This window comes from Orcinus orca, chromosome 20 (assembly GCF_937001465.1).
Source record: "Orcinus orca chromosome 20, mOrcOrc1.1, whole genome shotgun sequence".
NCBI classification, from domain to species: Eukaryota; Metazoa; Chordata; class Mammalia; order Artiodactyla; family Delphinidae; genus Orcinus; species Orcinus orca.
This window is the reverse complement of record NC_064578.1, coordinates 36,470,654-36,491,333: the sequence shown is the minus strand read 5'-3', so window position 1 is coordinate 36,491,333 and position 20,680 is coordinate 36,470,654. Positions and strand designations below refer to the sequence as shown.

Genomic DNA, 20,680 nt, shown 5'->3' with positions numbered 1-20,680 from the left:
GAAAATCTAGTATTTATTTTGGGTGGTTGTGTGCTTAGTTAAAATTCAGAGAATCACTGAAAGGTAAAATGGATACTGGAAGAAAACTGGCTATTTCTGCCATAGTCCCCTATAGCCTACTCTGTCCCCGGCAGCCAGAGATCCTTTCAAAACATAAATCAGATCACATCACAGCCTTTCATAAAATCTTCCAACAGAGTCCCATTACATCTAGAATAAATCTATACTCCATATTCTGACTTCAGAGGTCCTATGTGGTGTGGCACCTGACCATCTATGGCTACACAGGTCTTCTTCCCATTACTTTAACACACCAAGCTAATTCTAGCCATAGGGACTAGTTATTCCTTCTGCCTAGACTCTCTGTGCATGGCTGGTTCCTTCCTGTTATTCAGGTCTTCTGAGGCCTCTGCGACTGCTAAAGAAGCTCTACATTTTCTTCTTCATCTTGTTTTATTATACAAATAATATTTTAATTATTACTTATATTACCTGCTATTTTCTTGCTTATTATCTGTCTCTTCCTACTAGAAAGAGGGACTTGTCTCTCTGAACCACTGATGCATCTCTAGCGACTAGAAGACTGGCTGGCCCATAATAGCACTCAACAAAAATTAGATGAATACATGAAGTGACTAAGCAAAATCCTGATTATACTTTCTTTGTAACTATAACATATAGTACAGAGCCCCACTAACAAATTAACAAGCACACATCTTGGTTAACAGCAGGCACAGAGATGACCCAGCTTATTTGAGCATAAATCAGGGGACAGAAAAAGAATTTTTTTTTCTTTTTCAGATATGCTACTACTCTTACTTTTCTCAAGCTGACTCAATTTACCTTTGTTAGTAATTAAATGTACCTCTTTCTCAGCCTTCCTATTTTTAGCATCTGAGCAGTAAACATAAGGTTTGGTAAACCTATCATGAGACTCCATAACTTAAGAACCGCCTAACTGGTCTCCCTGCTCCTATTTTCTATAATGAAAGCAAAATGGAGTTCAATTAGAGTCCATATACTACTTGAGGTAGTAGTAACTTGTTTTCCATTAGCTATGTTCCAAAGAACAGAGAAGTACCCTAATTTAATCAAACTCAATTTTACTTTGTAGTTAAGAAAGAAGATGGATCTTGGTGAACTTTGGGATCACTCCACCCTCCACGTGCTACTCACATTGCCAATCACTTATAAGAAAGAGTAACTGCAGAAGTGTTTTCTCTTTCCTGCAGAATGTGACAACCTTCTTGTTAGTCAAATGCTCTTGAGATGGCCGTTTTGTATGCTCTAATTATACAGGAATCCTCAGACATCCACAACAACTATCATCAGACTTTAACACGACCAGGTCACATTTTGAAGAGTATTTGATATCTTCTCACCCACTAAGGCTATAACTTCCAATACATTACTCTAGGCATATTTAAACCAACATGTTTTAATGTCATTTTGACTAGGACGAATTGAACTTTCAGATTAGTACACCCTGTAATTTTGTGAACAAAGATGCTAAAAAGTGTTAGTTCTTCGGGGGCCACTCTGATTAGTGACTGAGAGGGTGAGGGCCCTCAGCAATCAGAGCAACCTTGTTCTTATCTGTTCTTTGTTTAGTTTTTAAGTACCCACTCATAAGAGTTCCTCTGAGGGAGTTCTGTTAAGGAAAGTTTGGAAACCCACTGGATTAGATCACCTTTTAGGATTCCCCTTTCTAACTCAAACACCACAATAACTAGGATCTCAAAGGGCCCCAGGGACACATTAAAAAAAAAACCCAAAACCAACAGGGACTTCCCTGGAGGTCCAGTGGTTAAGACTCCACGCTCCCAATGCAGGGGGCATGGGTTTGATCCCTGGTCGGGGAACCAAGATCCCGCATGCCACAGGCAAAAAAAAAAAAAAAAATTACTGTGCAGGATCATAAATTTTAAAATGACAGGAGATTGTGCTGAATGGGTAGTAACCAAGGGCAGAACTTGGATTATTTTTTAGAATTTTAAATATGAACTTTACTTATAGTTTATCTTTTTTCTATCTTATTCCTAAAAGGACTGAAAATGGCTTTGATTTGAACTTGTTTTGTAATGCACATGTACGTGTATTACAGGGCTGCATGTTTTTCCTAAAAGGTGAGTTTGGTTTCAAAACACAGATAACTTTTCAACTGTCAGTATTAAAATATTTTCTCCAAATGGGGGGAAAAAGTCAAAAAGTTAATTTTTCCCAAGGCTATGTTTAAAAACTTCCCTATTAAAGGGATAACTTCTCATTATGGTACTTATTTCTGTACGGTTTAATTTCTTGTAAGAGGCTTAAGGATGAAGGACAGGAGTTAATATTTGTCACAGTCTCAGATAAGATTTTTAAAATATAGTGCCAAGGGATAGTTATGCACTGTAACACCATAAATTTAACCACAGTTTATACAGATTTAAATGTAACTGCGTCTAATAGGATTCTCCTGAAGCAAGTGTGCAGAATGAATATGAACAGTGAAAAACGGGTTTATAAAACTAATGTAATATTTTCATGTGATTATGATACTTAACTTTGATAGAAGGCAAATCAAATTTTATAAGACCTGGAGTGATCATAAACAGTTAAAAGTGAATTATTCAGATTTAACAATATATGAAAGGTTTAAAAGCCCAGCAGAGTTACCCTTTTGTTCTCACTGCTGGAAGTAAAACAAAGAATCAATGGCATCTTAAAGTTACCTTCTGCTTAAAATTTCACACAGTCATTATGGCTGATTTGTTTTAGTAGAAACTGACCATAATATTCCAAAGGCGGCTTTTGGTAGGTAATATCCATAATTATGTAAATGTTAAATAACTGCTTCTGATAAGAACCTCTTCAATGTTGAAACAATTTACACCTTACAGGATACTTAAGGGCTACTTTTTCATGCATTGGTGCACACAATGAATGGTAGCACTGGGAAAAGCCAATATTTTTTAAAAGGTAATTTTTAAAAATTAAAAATACCAATGTTTATATAGGTAACAAATGCATTTGGTTTAAAAAAAAATCAAGTGATACAAATGGGTGTGCAGTGAAACAGAAGTCTTCCCTTTACTCTTGTTTCTCAGTCTCCCAGATCCCTTTCTCAGAATCAACTTTTGTTAATTTCTTGAATCTTTCCAGACCAATTCCCCATATTTATAAGCACATATACATAAACTTTAGAAGACTTAAAAATAGCTGGCTTTCTCTCTAGTAAGCCTAACAGTAACAAGTTAGCTTGAGCTTTTAAAAATAAACCAGCGTGTAAAAATAGTGTAGGTTGGGTAAAATTAAAAAAAGAAAAGCCAGATACTACATTGTTTTCACTGTAGCTCTGCCATCAACCACAGAATCCTTTCCTGAAAGGTGCAACAACTAAATGCTTCACCACGGTGGCCAGAGAGGGCAGTGTGTACCAACGACAAAGGCAAAGGCAGAAAAGCTGCAAAACCCTTCACCATTCCAGGAGTATCAGAGATTCCGTCCTATCCAGTTCAGTTTCAAGTTCTGCAGGTAAAGCTGTATAATAGATCTACGTGATTTCTCCCCAGAGGGGGCTACTCAGATGGAATGTCATTATTATTGAACACCCTAAGGCAAAGAGGACAACGAAGCAATTCAGATAAGGAGCACTATCAGAAACCCTACTATGCATAGAATTTATTTTGAAAAAGTAAAACAAAATCTTAATTTCCAAGGAATGGCGATATAAATTGAGAGTTACAGAAAGGGAAGACTACAGATATTGATTTCAGAGATATAAAATTTTAATACAATGAGGAAATCATTAATAATTTATGGGGTGACTGCGAAACAATCACCAGATAGAAAGTCTTAGGTTACCTTAGCACAAACTGTACATATTAAGTATACAGTGGGTAGTTAAATTGCTGAAATATCAATTATGAATTTAGGAATATCTGAACAGTAGATAATTTGTGCAATTAAAATTTAAAGCAAAATTATACAGAATTTTCCAGTAAAACAAATTTGAAAAGTGTTAATATGGAGTGGGAAAAAACCCAACATTTTTCACTGTACAAATATCAAGATACAATGAAAAGCGCTAATCAATGCCTTAACTCCTTACCCAATATTTAAAAAACGGGAATATTTCATAACATTACAAATACACAGCTATTCAGTTTTCAATCGAAGTCAGTAGCGGAAAAGGGAAGCCCTTTATTGGTGGTGGTGATTTTCCTCCGAGGACCGAAAACAGGATTTATTCATTCCGATTTTCAGAAACAACTTTCTATCACCATCTTGATTATCTATGTATATAAATTTTAATCTAAAATAACACCTCCTGGAAAATGCAAAGCAGCTGTAGTATGTTTTGGAGCTTTGTGTACTTGGCAAGCCGACTGTTTTAATTCCCGGTACAACAAATCATAAAGAACCAGATACCGGCGGCAGGGTATCCTGAGGTCCCGGGAAGCTCCAAGGCACAGCCCCGAGCAGCGGCGCCCGCAGTGGTGCCGCAGCCTCCGCGGCCGCAGCAGGTGGGACCCGGCCGGCGGGGAGGCCGTTCCGCCGCACGCCACCGCGGGGCTTTTCAAGAACAGCTCCGCGACGCCTCAGCTGGGGTTTTCATTGTTTGCTCGGAATGACTTTGTTACTAATGCTGAAAAAGAGCGGCCTACGCTCCACTCACACAAACCCCACAACTTTGCAAAGCGATGTGCGGAATTTCGAGGAAGAGGCGCGAGGGCACAGCTCGGAGGGCCGGCCGAGCCGCCGCGTCCCGTTGAGCTCCCCGGTTCCCCCCGCCACGGCACGCAGAAGGCTGGGGAGAAGCGCTCGGGGAGCGAGTCGATCCCGGCGGGAGCGGGGGCTCCGCGATCCGCTCGCGCCAGACAAAGGGGCGCGTCGGACGCCCGGCGCCGGGCAGGGACACGAAGACGCCGGCTTCGCCCGCAGGGGGCGCCGTCCGCAGCTCTGGGCGCTTACCTTTGAGGACCGAGCAGAGCTGCTCCAGGGCCATGTTCCCGAGCTGCCCGGCTCTTCGCGAGGGGCCAAGGCGGCGACGAAGAGGCGGCGGCGGAAGCGCGGCGCTCACGGCTCAGCGCGGCGGCAGCCCCGCTCCGTCCCCATCGCCCGCCACCAGGTTGCTACCCGCAGGGTAGGACTCAGGTCCTGCGGCCCGCCATGCCCCAACCTCCAGGCGGGCTCTCGCGCTGCCCCAGTCCCCCGACGGGCGCCGCCTCCTGCTCCGCGGCGCTCCGTCCCATCGACCGCCTCGCTGCCGGGGAGCGCGGACGCGAGGGATCGGACCTCCGCGGGCCCGTCCGCCTGCAGCCGCGGCGCAGGCCCCGCTGAAGTGGCGGGCGCGGCGAGCCCACGCTCATTTAAGCAGAGAGCGCTAGCGCCGCGTGCCGGCCGCACCGCCGGCGCGCATGTGCCCGCCCCCCGCCCCCGCCCGCGTGCCCCTCGCAACCCTCCCGGCCAATCGCCTGGCGAGCCCGCCCGCGGCCTCGCACCCTGGGTGGGCGGTGCTCCCCTCTGGCGACCGTTTTGTTGGGGGCGGGGCGAGAAGGTTCGGGGCGCCGCCCTCTCGCACCCCGAGAGGCCGGCGCAGAGGGAGAGCCCGGTCTGCGCCCCGCAGCCCCGGGCCGCGGGGTGGGCGGGTCCGAGCCCTCGAGGCCTGCCTCCTGAGGGAGGGCTGGGGCCCGCCGCCCACCCGGTTCGGCGGCCCTAGTCCGTCTGCCCACCTCCGTCCGCCCTCGCAGACGGAAGGGGGGCACCGATCCCATGGCCTCTTAAGACCTCAATTCAAGGTCAAAACTCTGCCCTGCTCAGCCCTTCTCTACTACCTGCCTCGGCAGGGGGTGCGGATCTGGGCGGGGCTCAGGGCAGAGCGGGTCTGTTTAGCGCCAAGGGAGTTAACCTGACCAACGGTAATGATTACTAAGATTTGCGGACCGCTTCCCAGATTGCCAGGCACAGCACCAAACATTTTCCATATCAATTCTGTAATCCTCGATTCACTTCCTGCGGGATAGGTACTGTTGGAGGATGGGAAAAAGGAGGCCAGGAAGGTTAAGTCATTTGTCCAGAGCCACACGGTGAAAGAGGGAGGCAGGGCTGTAAACCCAAGAAATCTGCCTCCAGAGACTGCCCTCTTTACCACCAAGCCATGCTGATGGGGTCACCTGACTCCGCTGATAGCAAATCTCCAAATTTGCAAACAACTGCGTGGTATTCTGTTTTATTTTCTCTATAGTGATTATCACGCTCTGAAATTACCTTGCCTATCTACTTGTTTTTGTTCATCACCTGTATCTCATTTACCCCCACTATTAAAATATAAGTTGCTTGAGGGCAAGGAGGCTACATTCATATATCCCCTCAACACATACTTATTGAGCATTAATTATGTGCAGAAAACAGTGATGGGTGCTGGGGAAATATCCGTGATTGAGGCCCTATCATAACAGAATATTTATGCCTGTATCTGACACGTAGTAGGAACTCCATACATATTTGTCTAACGAAGTTAAGGACAATTTGCAGCAACTGAAAATATCTCTTTCCTTCTATCCCTCCAAAAGTAAGTATTAACAAGGTTTGCAAGTGAAAACATACTTAACATCAAATAATATTAAGGTATTTAGCCCTTTACCGAGTGTGCTGTGGAAGGTATACGAGATGTGTATGAGGAAAATCACCTACAGTTAAATTGAGATTGCACACGAGAACCAACTAGTAAATAAAACATTTAAGAGGCTTTTCCACAAATATAATAAAGTGACTTATTGGGAGACCAGGACAGTATTACCATTATTAAATCTAAGTCACAGACAATGGTGGACAAAAAGAATTGGGAGGAAGGAGCCCTCTCAGCTTCTGGAATAATGGTTCTTAATGCATAATTGTTGACTGAAGGAAGAATCCATGTGTATATGATGTTATCAGAGAATGCTTCATGAAGGAGGTGACACACAAAGAATGAAAAGGCTGTGGATGCCAAGTGGAGAGGAGAGAGAGCAGAAGAGCTTTCACATCAGGCAAGGAGCAGGGGTGAGCCTCACATTTGGGGCAAGTGTTGTGACTGGTAGTGAAGATAAAGTTGAATATGGTGGGTTTTGACTATGGAGATTCTTGCTTGATTGCTAGGCAAAGGAGTTTGTACTTGACTCGGGAGGCTAGAGGCAGTTTTTTTTTTTTTTTTTTTTTTTGCGGTACGCGGGCCTCTCACTGTTGTGGCCTCTCCCGTTGCGGAGCACAGGCTCCGGACGCGCAGGCTCAGCGGCCATGGCTCACGGGCCCAGCCGCTCCGTGGCATGTGGGATCTTCCCAGACCGGGGCACGAACCCGTGATCCCTGCATTAGCAGGCGGACTCTCAACCACTGCGCCACCAGGGAAGCCCTAGACGCAGTTTTTAATAGTGGAGCAATGGAGTTCTGGAAACATTAATCTGGCATTTGAGTTGATACAGTAAAAGGGGAGAGATTAGAGCAACCACACTCACAAAGTATATACACAGCATTGTTTCATTTAGCCTAGTACCTCTTATGGTAGTACCATTTTAGTGAAACCTAAGAAGTCTTTTCTCTAGTATGTTGGCTGGGGACTAGATTCCCAAGGAGTGGATTGGGACTGTTCGTTCTGTGGCTCCCTTTTAAGACACCTATCTTTTGGATGTACTAGTGTAATTGTAGTAGATTTTCCAAGGAATGTGGTAAAGCACAGATAATAGCTGAGACTACTGTGTGGCCATATGCTGACTAAATCAAAAGAAAAGCAGTTTGCATCTCTCTCAGCTGGGGAGTTCTGTATTTGAAATATTATTTCCCTGGAAGACCACCCAGTAGTATCCAGTCTGTTCCCAGATTACCTGCCAGTGCCCAGGTGATTGAGGACTGCTTTCATTGTTCCCTGCCTGATCTTCCAGGCATAGGTATAGCCTCTCCAGCTCCTCACAGATCATTCCTGTAGTTTACATTTCGTTTTCTCTGACCAAGTCTTCTGTAGCACTTGAATGGTGGTGTGGAGCATTGACTTACTTAAAAAATGCTGAATTTTATCTCAGTGTTTATGTACCAAACAGATTTTTGTTGTCTCTCTTTTTTGCTGGAGTTTGGGAGCTCTAACATTTTTATTAAATGATAACCTAGAAAGGCAGGTTATGTTTAGAGATTGTTATGGACTGAATGTTTCCCTCAAAGTTCATGTGTTGAAGTTTAACCCCTAGTGTGCCTGTATTGGAGATGAGGCCTCTAAAGTTAATGAAGTCAGCACAAGCATGAAGGAAATGCCTTGTGAGGACCTGATGAGAAGCCACCTGCCTGCAAACTAGGAGAGCTCTCTCACCAGAAACCAAATCGGCTGAAGCCTTAATCAGGGACTTCCAGCCTCCAGAACTGTGAGAAAATAAATGTTGCTTCAGTCACCCAGTCCATGACATTTTGTTATGGCAGTTTGAGCAGACTAATACAGAGATATAACATAACTAAGGAAAATATAGGAATTGACACATAACCAAACTGATATTAGAAAATCTATTTGTAGTAAAAAAAAAAATAGGGGTCTCATACTGCTTTTCTTACAGTGTGCAGATATGGCTACAATGATGGTGAAGTTTAGTGAAAAGCAAAATCATACAGGATCTCAGTGTATGAAGATTTCAGTGTCATACAACTGTGGGGAATTTTTTAGGGAAGGAAAAGAGGAAACTTTAAAATTTTTTATTAGTTCATTGAATTAGTTGGCCTGGGTTCTCATAACTAGATACCACAGACTGTATGGCTTAAACAATAGAAATTTATTTTCTCACAGTTCTGGAGGCTAGAAGTCCAAAATCAGGGTGCCAATAGGATTGGTTTCTGGCGAGACCTCTCTTCCTGGCTTGCAGATGGCAAGCTTCTTGCTGTGTCTTCACATGGCCCTTCCTCTGTGCACCAAAAACTCCTCATGTCTCTTCCTCCTCTTATAAGGACACCAGTCAGATTGTATTAAGGTCCTACTCTTATAAACTCATTTAACCTTAATTACATCCTTAAAGGCCCTGTCTCCAAATACAGTCACATTGTGGGTTAGAGCTTCAACGTATGGATTTTGCGGGGGGGGGGACAGAGTTCAGTCCGTACACTCATGAACCAAAATTATCCCTGTGTTAATGATATTGAAGAAGACTTGTCTCCAGGGAGTTAAAACTGGTTCTTTCAGTAACAATGTCACCTAAACTTGTTTCCAAATTCCTGCCTAGTATAATTCCAAAGCAAGAAAATGTTTAAGAAATATTGCCTACTACCAGTACTTAAGTATTTCAACTTTATCAGGAAAATTTCTAGTCATCCAGTTACTTTCCACTGCGCCACCAGGGAAGCCCCTCGTTTCATGGTTTTAATATTCATTTCCCTAATGGCAAATGATGTTGAGAACTTTTCATGAGCTTAGTTGCTATTCATATATCTTCTTCAGTGAAGTGTCCAAGTTCTTGCTTGCTTTTTTTTTTTTTTTTTGCGGTACACAGGCCTCCCAATGCCGAGGCCTCTCCCGTTGCAGAGCACAGGCTCCGGACGCGCAGGCTCAGCGGCCATGGCTCACGGGCCTAGCCACTCTGCGGCATGTGGGATCTTCCCAGATCGGGGCGCGAACCTGTGTCCCCTGCATCGGCAGGTGGACTCTCAACCACTGCGCCACCAGGGAAGCCTTTGCTTGCTTTTAAATTGGGTTATTGTTTAGTTTTGAGAGTTCTTTATACATTCTGGATATAAGTCCGTTGTTGAATATGTGATTTGCAAATATTTCCATCGCATATGTAGCTTGTCTGTTCATTCTCTTGAAAGTGTTTTTGGCAAAGAAAATGTCTTTAAATTTAGATTTTTTTTCTTTTATCTAAAACCTTCTTTAGATTTTTTGGTATTATTTCTAAGAACTCTTTGCCTTACCCCAGCTCATGAGTATATTCTCGTATGTTTCCTTCTAAAAATTTGATAGTTTTATGTTTTACATTTAAGGTTATGATCCATTTTGAATTAATTATTGTATGAGGTGTGAGGTTTAGGTCAAGGTTCTTTTTTTTCTTTGCATAGGGATGACCAAATAGTTTAACACTATCTCAAAGACCACCTTCCACTGAATCACTTTTACACTTTTGTCAAAGATCAAATAGCTATATTTGTGTGGGATTATTTTTGGACTTTCTATTTTGTTCCATTGATCTATGTGTCTATCTTTTTCCAGTACCACATTATCCTGATTATTATAGCTTTATAATAAGTCTTAAAATCAGGTAGTTTGACCTCCAACTTTGCCACCTTTTCCAAAATTATTTTAAGCTTTTCTAGTTCCTTTACTCTTTCATATGAATTTTCTAATAATCTTGTCTATGTCCACAAAAAATACTGCTGGGATTTTGATAGGGATGTTATTAAATCTATAGGTCATTTTGGGGAGTGTTGACATCTTTACTAGATTGGATCTTCCAATCCATGAACACAGTGTCTTTAAGTCTTCCTTTATTTCTTTCATCGCTATTTTATAGTTTTTGGCATACAGATCCTATGCATGCTTTGTTGTATTTATACGTAAGAATTTCATTTTTGGGGTGTATTTTAAGTGGTATTTAAAACAATTTCAATTTCCAATTGCTCATTGCATTTATATAGGAATATGATTGATTTTTTTGTGTTCACCTTTTATCCTGCTGAACTTGCTGAATTCACTTAGTTCTAGGAAGTTTTGTGTGTGTGTATAGATTTTCTAGACTATTATGTCATGTACTAATAGGGACAGTTTTATTTCTTCCTTTCCAATCTGTATGCCTTTTATTTCCTTTTCTTGGCTTATTACTTTAAGATTTCCAGCACAACATTGTAAATCAACTATATTTCAATAAAAAAATTTTAAAAAGGGATTTCCCTGGTGGCGCAGTGGTTAAGAATCCGCCTGCCAATGCAGGGGACATGGGTTTGATCCCTGGTCCAGGAAGATCCCACATGCTGCAGAGCAACTAAGCCCGTGCACCACAGCTACTGAACCTGCGCTCTAGAGCCCATGAACCACAACTACTGAGCCCACGCACCACAACTACTGAAGCCCATGTGCTCTAGGGCCCGTGTGCCACAACTACTGAGCCCACATGCTGCAACTACTGAAACTCATGTGCCTAGAGCCTGTGCTCTGCCACAAGAGAAACCACCACAGTGAGAAGCCCGCACACCGCAATGAACAGTAGCCCCTGCTCGCAGCAACTAGAGAAAGCCTGCGTGCAGCAACGAAGACCAACGCAGCCAAAATAAAGTTAAAAAATTTTTAAAAATTAGAAAAAGATCCTATATTAAAACAGATCTAGGGTTTTCCCTGGTGGTGCAGTGGTTAAGAATCAGCCTGTCCTGAATGCAGGGGACACGGGTTTGAGCCCTGGGCCAGGAAGATCCTACATGCCACAGAGCAACGAAGCCCATGTGCCACAACTACTGAGCCTGCACTCCAGAGCCCGCGAGCCACAACTACTGAAGCCCCTGTGCCTACAGCCCATGCTCCGCAAGAAGAGAAGCCACCGCAATGAGAAGCCCATGCACCACAATGAAGAGTATAGCTCCTGCTCGCCGCAACTATAGAGAAAGCCCGCGTGCAGCAACAAAGACCCAATGCAGCCAAAATTAATTAACTAATTAATTAATTAAAAAAAAACCAGATCTACAAAATATTTTCCAGTACTATGTTGAAAATTATCAGTGGGGGAAAGCATTCAGTTTCTCATCATTAAGTATGTATCAATATTAGCTGTAGTTTTTTATTTTTATTAATGCCCTTTATTAGGTTAAGGAAGTTCTATTCATAGTTTGCTTAGTTTTTTTTTGTTGTTGTTTTTAAAATTAGGAGCGGATGTTAGATTTCGTCAAATTATCTTTCTGTGTCTATTGAAAGGATAAGATGGTTTTTCTGACTTAATAGTATGATAAATTATATTGCTTTTTCCCCCCCTCAAACAGTGAACTAGTTTTGCATTCTGGGATGAAACACACTTGGTAATGGTATATTATCTTTTTACATATTTCTGCATACAATTTGCTAATGTTTTGTTGAGAATTTTTGTATCTGTGTTATGAGGGATATTGGCCTGTAGTTTTATTTTCTTGCAATGTCTTTGTTTTGGGCATTAGGGAAATATTGACCTTATAAAAGGAGTTGTGAGATATTCCTTCCTCTTCCTTTTCTTCAAGATACTGTGTAGAATAGGTATTATTTCTTAGATATTTGTAAAATTTGCCAGTGAAACCATGTGTTCCACTGAGTTTTCTTTTGTGGAAGGTTTGTTTTTTAATATAAAAATTTAACTTTTAAAAATAGATATGGTGTTTATTGATTTCTGCTTGGGTGTGTTTTGGTAGTTTATATCTTTTAAGGAATTGATCCATTTAATCTACTTTATTGAATTCATGGGCATAGCTAGTTCCTAGTATTTTTTATTATTACGCCTTTAATGTCTGTGGGATCAGTAGTGATGTCTTCTCTTTCGTTCATTATATTGGTTATTTATGTCTATTTCTTTTCTCTCCTGGTCAGAGGTGTAGCAATATTATTGATCTTTCCAAACAACCACCTTTTTATTTCATTGATTTCTGGTCTAATCATTTCCTTCTATCTTCTGTTTGCTTTAGATTTAATTTAATCTTTGTTTTTCTAGTTAAGGTGGAAACTTAGGTTACTGATTTTAGATCTTTTTTCTTTGTTAATATATGCATTTAATGCTATACATTTCCCTTTAAGCACTGATTTCTCTGTCTCCTACAAATTTTGTTTTATTTTATTTGGTTAAAAAATTTTTAAGTTTCCTCTGAGACTTCCTCATTGACTCCATGGTTATTTTTATTTTTATTTTTATTTTTTTTTGCGGTACGTGGGCCTCTCACTGTTGTGGCCTCTCCCGTTGCGGAGCACAGGCTCCGGACGCGCAGGCTCAGCGGCCATGTCTCACGGGCCCAGCCGCTCCGCGGCGTGTGGGATCTTCCCGGACTGGGGCATGAACCTGTGTCCCCTGTATTGGCAGGTGGACTCTCAACCACTGCGCCACCAGGGAAGCCCCATGGTTATTTTAAAGTGAATTAATTTCCAAGTATTTTGGTATTTTCCAGGTATGTTTCTAGTTTAGTTCAATCTTAGTCTGAAGACTTACGTTGTATTTTTATTTGGTTAAAAGTATTTTAAAATTTCCTTTGAGACTTCCTCATTAGTCCCATGGTTATTTTAAAGTGCATTAATTTCTAGATATTGGGTATTTTCTCTAGTTTAGTTCAGATTTAGTCTGAGGATCTTTGTATAATTTCTGTTCTTTTAAATTTGGTGAGGTTTGTTTTATAGCCCAGATAAATGTCTCTTTTAGTGAATGTTCTATGTGCACTTAAGACAACTCTGTGTTTTGCTGTTGTTGGTTGAAGTGTTTTATAAGTCTCCATTAGGTTAAGTTGATTGGTAGTGCTTTTCAGGTCACCTCTAAGTTTTCTGATTTTCTACTTTTTCTATCAATCACTGTAGAAGAGTGTTGACATTTCCAACCTAAATCATGGTGTGTCTCTTTCTCCTTACAGGTCTGTTTTGCTTTATGTATTTAGTTTATACACATTTAGGATTTTTATGTCAAGAGGAGTGGAATGAACTTTGTTGAGTCTGCTCTCTTTAGCTGAGGCAGTCCACAAAGGGGGCTGACAGCAAACTATTGAAGGCATTCCCAGAAATTAGGATAATAAATCCTTTATTTTTGAGTGAGGATCTGGACATTACAGCATCTACCAGAGAAGTAATCAGGTTTTCTGTTTGAATCCGTTTTAGTTATGTCTTCATAGGAATTGGTCTATTTTGTTAAACTTTCAAATTCCTTGGTATAAAATTGTTCTTAACATCTTCCTATTTTTGTTTTAATATATACTTTATCTGTAGTTATATCTCCTTTTTCACTTCTGATACTGGTTATTTGTGCCTGTTTTGTTTTTCTTGATAGAGGCTCTGGGGCAGCCTATAGCCAATAACTGATGAAGTGGGGGTGTAAAGGCCCAGCCTTCTTACCCTAACTTAGGACAGGTTAGGAGATAGAAGAGGTCATCCTATCTCAAAACTCACTGTAGGGTTGTAAGAGGCATTCTATTAAGAATGAACCACAACTTGATTTCTGCCTCTGCCCAGTCTTGCTTCCTTCCTTTCTTCTGTATAGGTGTTGATCAAGAGCACCCCCTAATCTATTATTTTATTAGTCTTTTAAAATAACTGGCTAGGTGATGTAAAGCTAGGCTGCAAGTCATCACAAGGGCTGGTCAACTTTAGTTCACTTTTATACTGAGGAGTTGCCCTTAAGTATCCTAGCTTAATCCTCAGTAAGGTCTCTTGGACACAGTTCAAATTTTTGAGTTTCTTAAGTAGTTAATTCTAGCTATCTGTAAAGATTAATATTTCCTGACTTTTATCCTTTCTTAGAGATTTTCTAAAGAACAAAAGGAAAATTATTTTTTAAAATTAAAAAAAGTATTTATTTATTGATGGCTGTGTTGGGTCTTTGTTGCTATGCGCAGGCTTTCTCTAGTTTCAGCAAGTGGGGGCTGCTCTTTGTCGTGGTGTGTGGGCTTCTCATTGTGGTGGCTTCTCGCTGCAGAGCATGGGCTCTAGGTGCGTGGGCTTCAGTAGTTGTGGCACGCAGGCTCAGTAGTTGTGGCTCATGGGCTCTAGAACGCAGGCTCAGTAGTTGTGGCGCACGGGTTTAGTTGCTCCATGGCATGTGTGATATTCCCGGACCAGGGCTTGAACCAGTGTTCCCTGCATTGGCAGGTGGATTCTTAACCACTGCACCACCAAGGAAGTCGAGGAAAATTATTTTTTAAAACATGGAATAAAGCTCATTTTTTTGCAATTACCATATGAACTCACTGGACCCTTGTATAAATCTAAGATATCTTAATTTACCCTGGTGATCTTATTTTTAGTAATAACTAAAATTTATTTTAGTTTTTATAAGATTACTTAATCTTAGTAATCTTGGTGATCTTATTTTTCTTATATCTCAAAACATTTTGCTATAGGATTTCTCTGCTTGAAAAGGCTGTATCTATGATGCCAAGATTGTTTTTACCTTTGATGGTTTAGTAACCACCACCTTTAGTAGAGAAGCACTTCACAACTTTATAGTGATACTTAATCTGAGGGTGAATCTCTAGGTATAGCTACTTGTAATAGGTCCCTACCTTTCCTTATCAAGAGTGGGAAGGGTATAAAAAGTATGTTTATAAGTCGTTACCTTTGAATCTGAGGCCTTCTAGGAGAAACTATTTTGAGAATTAAGTTTCTGAAAATATATAGTTTTTTGGCTGGTAGATGGAGAAATATAAAGCGCGAGTCTAGGTAAATGGTGTGTTAACAACCATGTATTTATTGTGTTTACAAGTATAGGTATATCTCGGAGATGTTGTGGGTTTGGTTCCAGACCACCACAATAAAGCAAATATCATGGTAAAAAGTGAGTCTCACAAACTGTTTTGGTTTCCCACTGTATATAAAAGTTATGTTTACACTATATTGTAGTCTATACAATACAGCATTATGCAATAGCATTATGTCTTTTTAAAGACAATGTACATACATTAAAAAACACAAAACAAAAAACCAATTACAACAGTAACATCAAAAATCACTGATCACAGGTCACTATAACAAATATAATAATAATTTAAAAATTTGAAATATTACAAGAATTACCAAAATGTGACACAGAGACATGAAGTGAGCAAATGCTGTTGGAAAAATGGCACCAATAGACTTACTAGATGCAGGGTTGCCACAAACATTCAATTTGTAAAAAATGCAATATTTGTGAAATGCAGTAAAGCGAAGCACAATAAAGTGAGGTTTGCCTGTATGTGATTGTTAACTTCAAAATGGTTACTAAGTCTTAATTACTCCTCCTTGTTACCAAAAGGAGGAGGATTATAGAAGTAAAGATCAGTGGAAGACAGTCAAAATGTTGTTTGTCACTGCAATGGGAAACAGGAGGGAAGAAAAGAACCAGCATTTATCAAGTACTTTCTACGCACATATTGCTACTTAAGACTCAAAATAGCTTTTTAGGGTATCACTCGGTATCCTTGTTTTACAGATGAAGAAACCAGAGCTCAAAGAGGCAAAGTGACAGACTAAAAAGTCACAAGATGGGAGAGTTAGGCCCTGTATCCTGATTAGTTTGACCTCGAAGTCTTGTGCTGTTTCCACTACAGTATTCAAAATTAATATAAGGATCTTTGTACAGCTGGCCCTTGAACAACGCAGGTGCTGACCTTCTGCGCAGTCGAAAATCTGAGTATAATTTTCCTGTTAGACCTCTGTATCCGAGATTCCGCATCTGTGGATTCAACCAACTGTGTACTACCATAGTACATATTTATTGAAAAAAACCATTTATAAGTGGACTTGTGCAGTTCAAACCCATTTTGTTCAAGGGTCAACTGTATTTGATTCTCAATGTTGTGACACATTTTTCACCTGCTGCCCCTTAATGAATGACATTGATGTTTCATTGAAGGTTAGTATCACGATACAGAAACACAGTATAAAGTCACTGATGGTATTGGGTTAGCCAAAAACTTCGTTCAGATTTTTCTGTAACATCGTAAGGGAAAACCGGAACGAACTTTTTGGCTAACCCAATATTTTTTGTTCTCATTACATTTTATATGACTATAACAGTATTCCTCGTAGACTCTGACTACAAGCGAGTTTTACAACTCATGCTATATCAGTTGATTGATACTAAACCTACCTGTCTTTAGGGACAGTGTAGAAAAGTGCCTGGCACAGTGTTGTAGGTTGATAAATGAATTTAATTGGATACCATAGTCAGAGATGCCTATCTTGCCCTGACAAGCAAGCCACTTCTGTCCAAATCTGTGATTTAGACTTCATAACCTCTAGGGCTTAACATGGTCCAAAGTAATTATTTACACACTCACCAAAATTCTTTGTTTCAATACAGAATATTTATTAAGAATACATATTAACATGCTTAGATACACAAAGTAAACCACTTATGCACATGCCATTCTCAGTGAACTGTAAGGAAAAAACCCATGAAGAACAAAATTAGTTGCTTTCAGATAAGTTTTTGTGTTTTATAGCTATCATACGTCCATTTGCATATTAGGAAGTTATTAGCATTGATACATAAACTTTTTCCCAATCTTACATGTAACTTTTTGGCAAGGGGAAGTTCATAAAAATTTGCATTGAAGTCTGAATGTAAATTATAGACTCTTACAAGCTTTTGAGAATAGAAATGTGATTGAAGATTTGCATTCCCAGATGCTATCTACAGCAGTTTCCTTTCAAGAAATCAAATGCTTTTCATTACCACATGATAAAAATCAGTGTTCAAATGAAAATTATTAGGGCACATTAATTCTTGGAGGGTATTATGATATAATTTTCAGTTAATATAAACAAGTAATAAATCTTAATAGAGGGTGTCAACACCAGGAATTTAAGTTTTCCAAAGACTATGCTTTCTACATGCTTGAAAATAAAATCCTATCAAGTCTAAATATATTTTGATAATTAGTTGTAGAAGTCTGTAAAAAAATTATTTAATAATAATAAATAATGACAACTACCACTTATTGAAAATTTACTCTATGCTAGGCACCAAGCTGGGTACTTTGCGTACATCATCCCATTTAATGTATACAACACCTCAAGTGAATAGTGTATTAGCTCTGTTTATAAACAAGAAAACTAAGGCTTAAGCAATTAGCTAAGTTCAAACAGCTTGTAAGTCGTGTAACCAGGAGTTTAAGGCAAGTCTGACTGCGATTCCAAAGCCAGCGTACCCAATCACTATATTGTATACCATCAGTGAAAGACCCCCTGACATGCTATAATGAGGGTGAATGGTTAATAATTTTATCTTTGATACATTCACAGAAGTATAATTTGCATCGTTAGAATAAGAAACAAGATGGATTCAAGTGGAAAACAAAAAACCCTGCTCATTTAAATATTTTTATTTACACATGTCTTTTTCCATCATCATTATTCTAATAAGATTATAAATACGTAAACACCTTAGTACATGCAACACATTCCGCGAAGGAACAAATATGTACAGCACAATTGAAAAAAGAACCCAAATTATTGTATACAAAATGCTTTAAAAAAAGACCTTGTAACACATTCAGACCATATTTATTTGAATACTTTCCAATAATCACCAAGGGATGTATCATTTATAAATAATAAAATCGCCTGTTTTCTTCTATAAGCCAAGTTTAATATTTCAGTTAATCAAGTGAATAGCCGTTCCATTATGCACTGCTAAAGGCAAGTCACATAGCATCAAAATGAAACCGATGGGCTTCTTGTCGTTTTTCTCTATCATCTGCTTTCTGAAAAAGAATTTTAGACTAGTTTATAAATGATAGGAAAATGTCAAGAAAAGATTAATTTAAAAAGTGGTTAATTAAAAAAATAAAAGCCCTGAGCAATTAGTAGGTAAAAGGTGTGATTTTATTATGTAATAATCTTATGAAATATTTTTATAGTTTACAGTAGCTATCTTATAATGAACAATCCTCTAAATTGAATTTAAAAAACCAACAAGAAATGTTCCTTAAAAGCTTAGTTTGTTATTTATTATTTATTTGAAAGTAGGAGTAAACATTAGATTTTGTAAGAATGGAATCAACTGTTACATTTTTCCCATTCTTAACACTGCTGAATCTAATTATATTAAAGTACATTAATTATTTTGGGGTTAACCTATTGATTTTGCATATATTTATTGATCCTCTGTTCCCAGCAAAGTATTGTGCTTGGAATTTTTTTTTTGGCTGTGCTGTGTGGCATGTGGGATCTTAGTTCCCCAACCAGGGATCGAACCTGCGCCCCCTGCAGTGGAAGCGTGGACTCTTAACCACTGGACCACCAGGGAAGTCCTATGTGCTTGAAATTTTGAGGGATTAGAAAAGACACAGTTCTGTGTCTTGTTCTCAAGGAACTTATTAAAGCCTAAAAAGAAAATAGCAAAACATACTAAATAACTATTTCAGCATAAAATGTGAAAAATGTTACCAATATTCTGAGATTACTTCTGGGTTGGCATGATGAAAGGCAAAGCTTTGAAAAGATAGTGTTTATGGAAATGAAGAGGAGGGACATTCACTACAAGATGCGGGAAGAACAGGAACAATCCTGAGAAGTCTGGCAGGAGCACGGGATATGTGAAAGTAACTGATAAGATAAAGACTGGAAAGGTGTATGGTAGAGTCACATGGAAGTACTATGTAGGCTATAGGCTGAGGGAGTTACACATTTTAGGCAGGGGGTGGTCACCAGAGGTTTTTGAGCAGAGGAGTGACATGATTAAGACTAAACTTAATGATGAGTAATCCGGCAGCAAAAGTGCTAAATGGAGCGAAGGGGAGAGAATGGAATTTGGGAGGACAGGGAGTATTTAACAAGGAGCTGAACTAAACTAAAAGCACTGGTGTAAGGAATTCAGAAGTGGAGTCAGCTGCAGAGATTGTAGGGAGGCACAATGAGGAGGGCAACTGATTAAATCTTGCAGGGAGTAAGAAAGAAGAGAGACAGCTTTAGGAAACTGGTTTTAAGTTGCTTGCAAGTGATCTAGGTAGAGGTTTCACGGTGACAGTTGGAAGTGGGGGAGAGACCTTTAGAGAGAGATGAGGGCTGGGCATCTCTGAGGTAATAGCTCAAGCCATGATTTTAGATAAAACTGGCAGGGAAAGTATATAAAGAGGGCCTAGGGCAGACACCGTGGCAGAAAGAACAGCCAGCGTAGGTGAAAAGAGAAGTGGTCCAAGAGGTAGGTGACAAACCACAGTATCACAGACAGAGGCAGTATACAGATATGTATTTCAATCCGTATTTGTATTTAAAACTTCAGTTTTTAGCCACTGCATCATTATTATTGTAAGTCTACAATGTTTACACGGTAATTAGATCTCCTGTGAAATCAATAAAATTAATTTCCTTTCCTTCATAGGTCTAGAGCTGTGTAATATGTCATACTATGTTCTGACATTTCTAGACAAAAGTAAATAGAGTCATCTTTGATCTTACCTCTTAAGTTGCAATTTTAAAATCAACTGAATATGTAACTTTATGTTATCATTTTTTGTATGAACGGAGTGTTTTTTGAGAGACAAACCTATGAACATTTATTAGAACAATTAACATGTTCTCTTTTTCATAAGTTAAAACAGGTAACATAAAGCAGATGGTAATTTTAGTTAACAAAAATGATTATCATGAGCATCACAATCTAAAAATAATAGGTGCAAAAATGAAAACACTTTTGTGACACATAGAGCCCATTTTGGAGAACATTATTGGAACCCACTAGTTATGTAATAAATATATATTCATACACAAGTAGAAATTAGCTTTTTAAATTTATATCTAAACTATGAATAAATTTATGTGATAGCCTTTTTCTCTACTCATAAACATTATATAAAAACTACATTTTTGGAGTTTTGTTTTTAATTATTATTTAGGGTGTTATACTAAAGAACAGAAATCAGTTTAGTTTAGTACAAAGAATACTTGATAGATGGAAAAGATGTTTATCACTTTGCTACTTCCCACCTAAACTCTCTCTGCTCTAATTTTTTATAAAGAGATAGCTGTTATTCCCAGAAAAAAAAGTCCATGGCCCTATCAGTAAATAAT

At 39.5% G+C, this 20,680-nt stretch overlaps 2 protein-coding genes across 4 annotated transcripts in view; both read right to left on the bottom strand.

Moving 5' to 3' along the window:
* NETO2 (neuropilin and tolloid like 2) overlaps positions 1–5,374 on the bottom strand; it is a 72,236-nt gene extending 66,862 nt beyond the window's left edge. The window contains exon 1 of one of the 3 annotated variants that reach the window (XM_004264869.4): positions 4,957–5,374. In XM_004264869.4, the coding sequence (XP_004264917.1) occupies positions 4,957–4,990 (34 nt within the window). In that variant the 5' untranslated portion in view covers positions 4,991–5,374. The remainder of the gene's footprint in view (positions 1–4,956) is intronic. The other 2 variants (XM_049703690.1, XM_033418876.2) reach the window with 2 other exon arrangements.
* An 11,575-nt stretch (positions 5,375–16,949) lies between these two features.
* The window catches only part of ITFG1 (integrin alpha FG-GAP repeat containing 1), a 237,403-nt gene continuing 233,672 nt past the window's right edge, over positions 16,950–20,680 (bottom strand). The window contains exon 18 of the mRNA XM_004264870.4: positions 16,950–18,372. Coding sequence (XP_004264918.1) covers positions 18,313–18,372 — 60 coding nt within the window. The 3' untranslated portion in view covers positions 16,950–18,312. The remainder of the gene's footprint in view (positions 18,373–20,680) is intronic.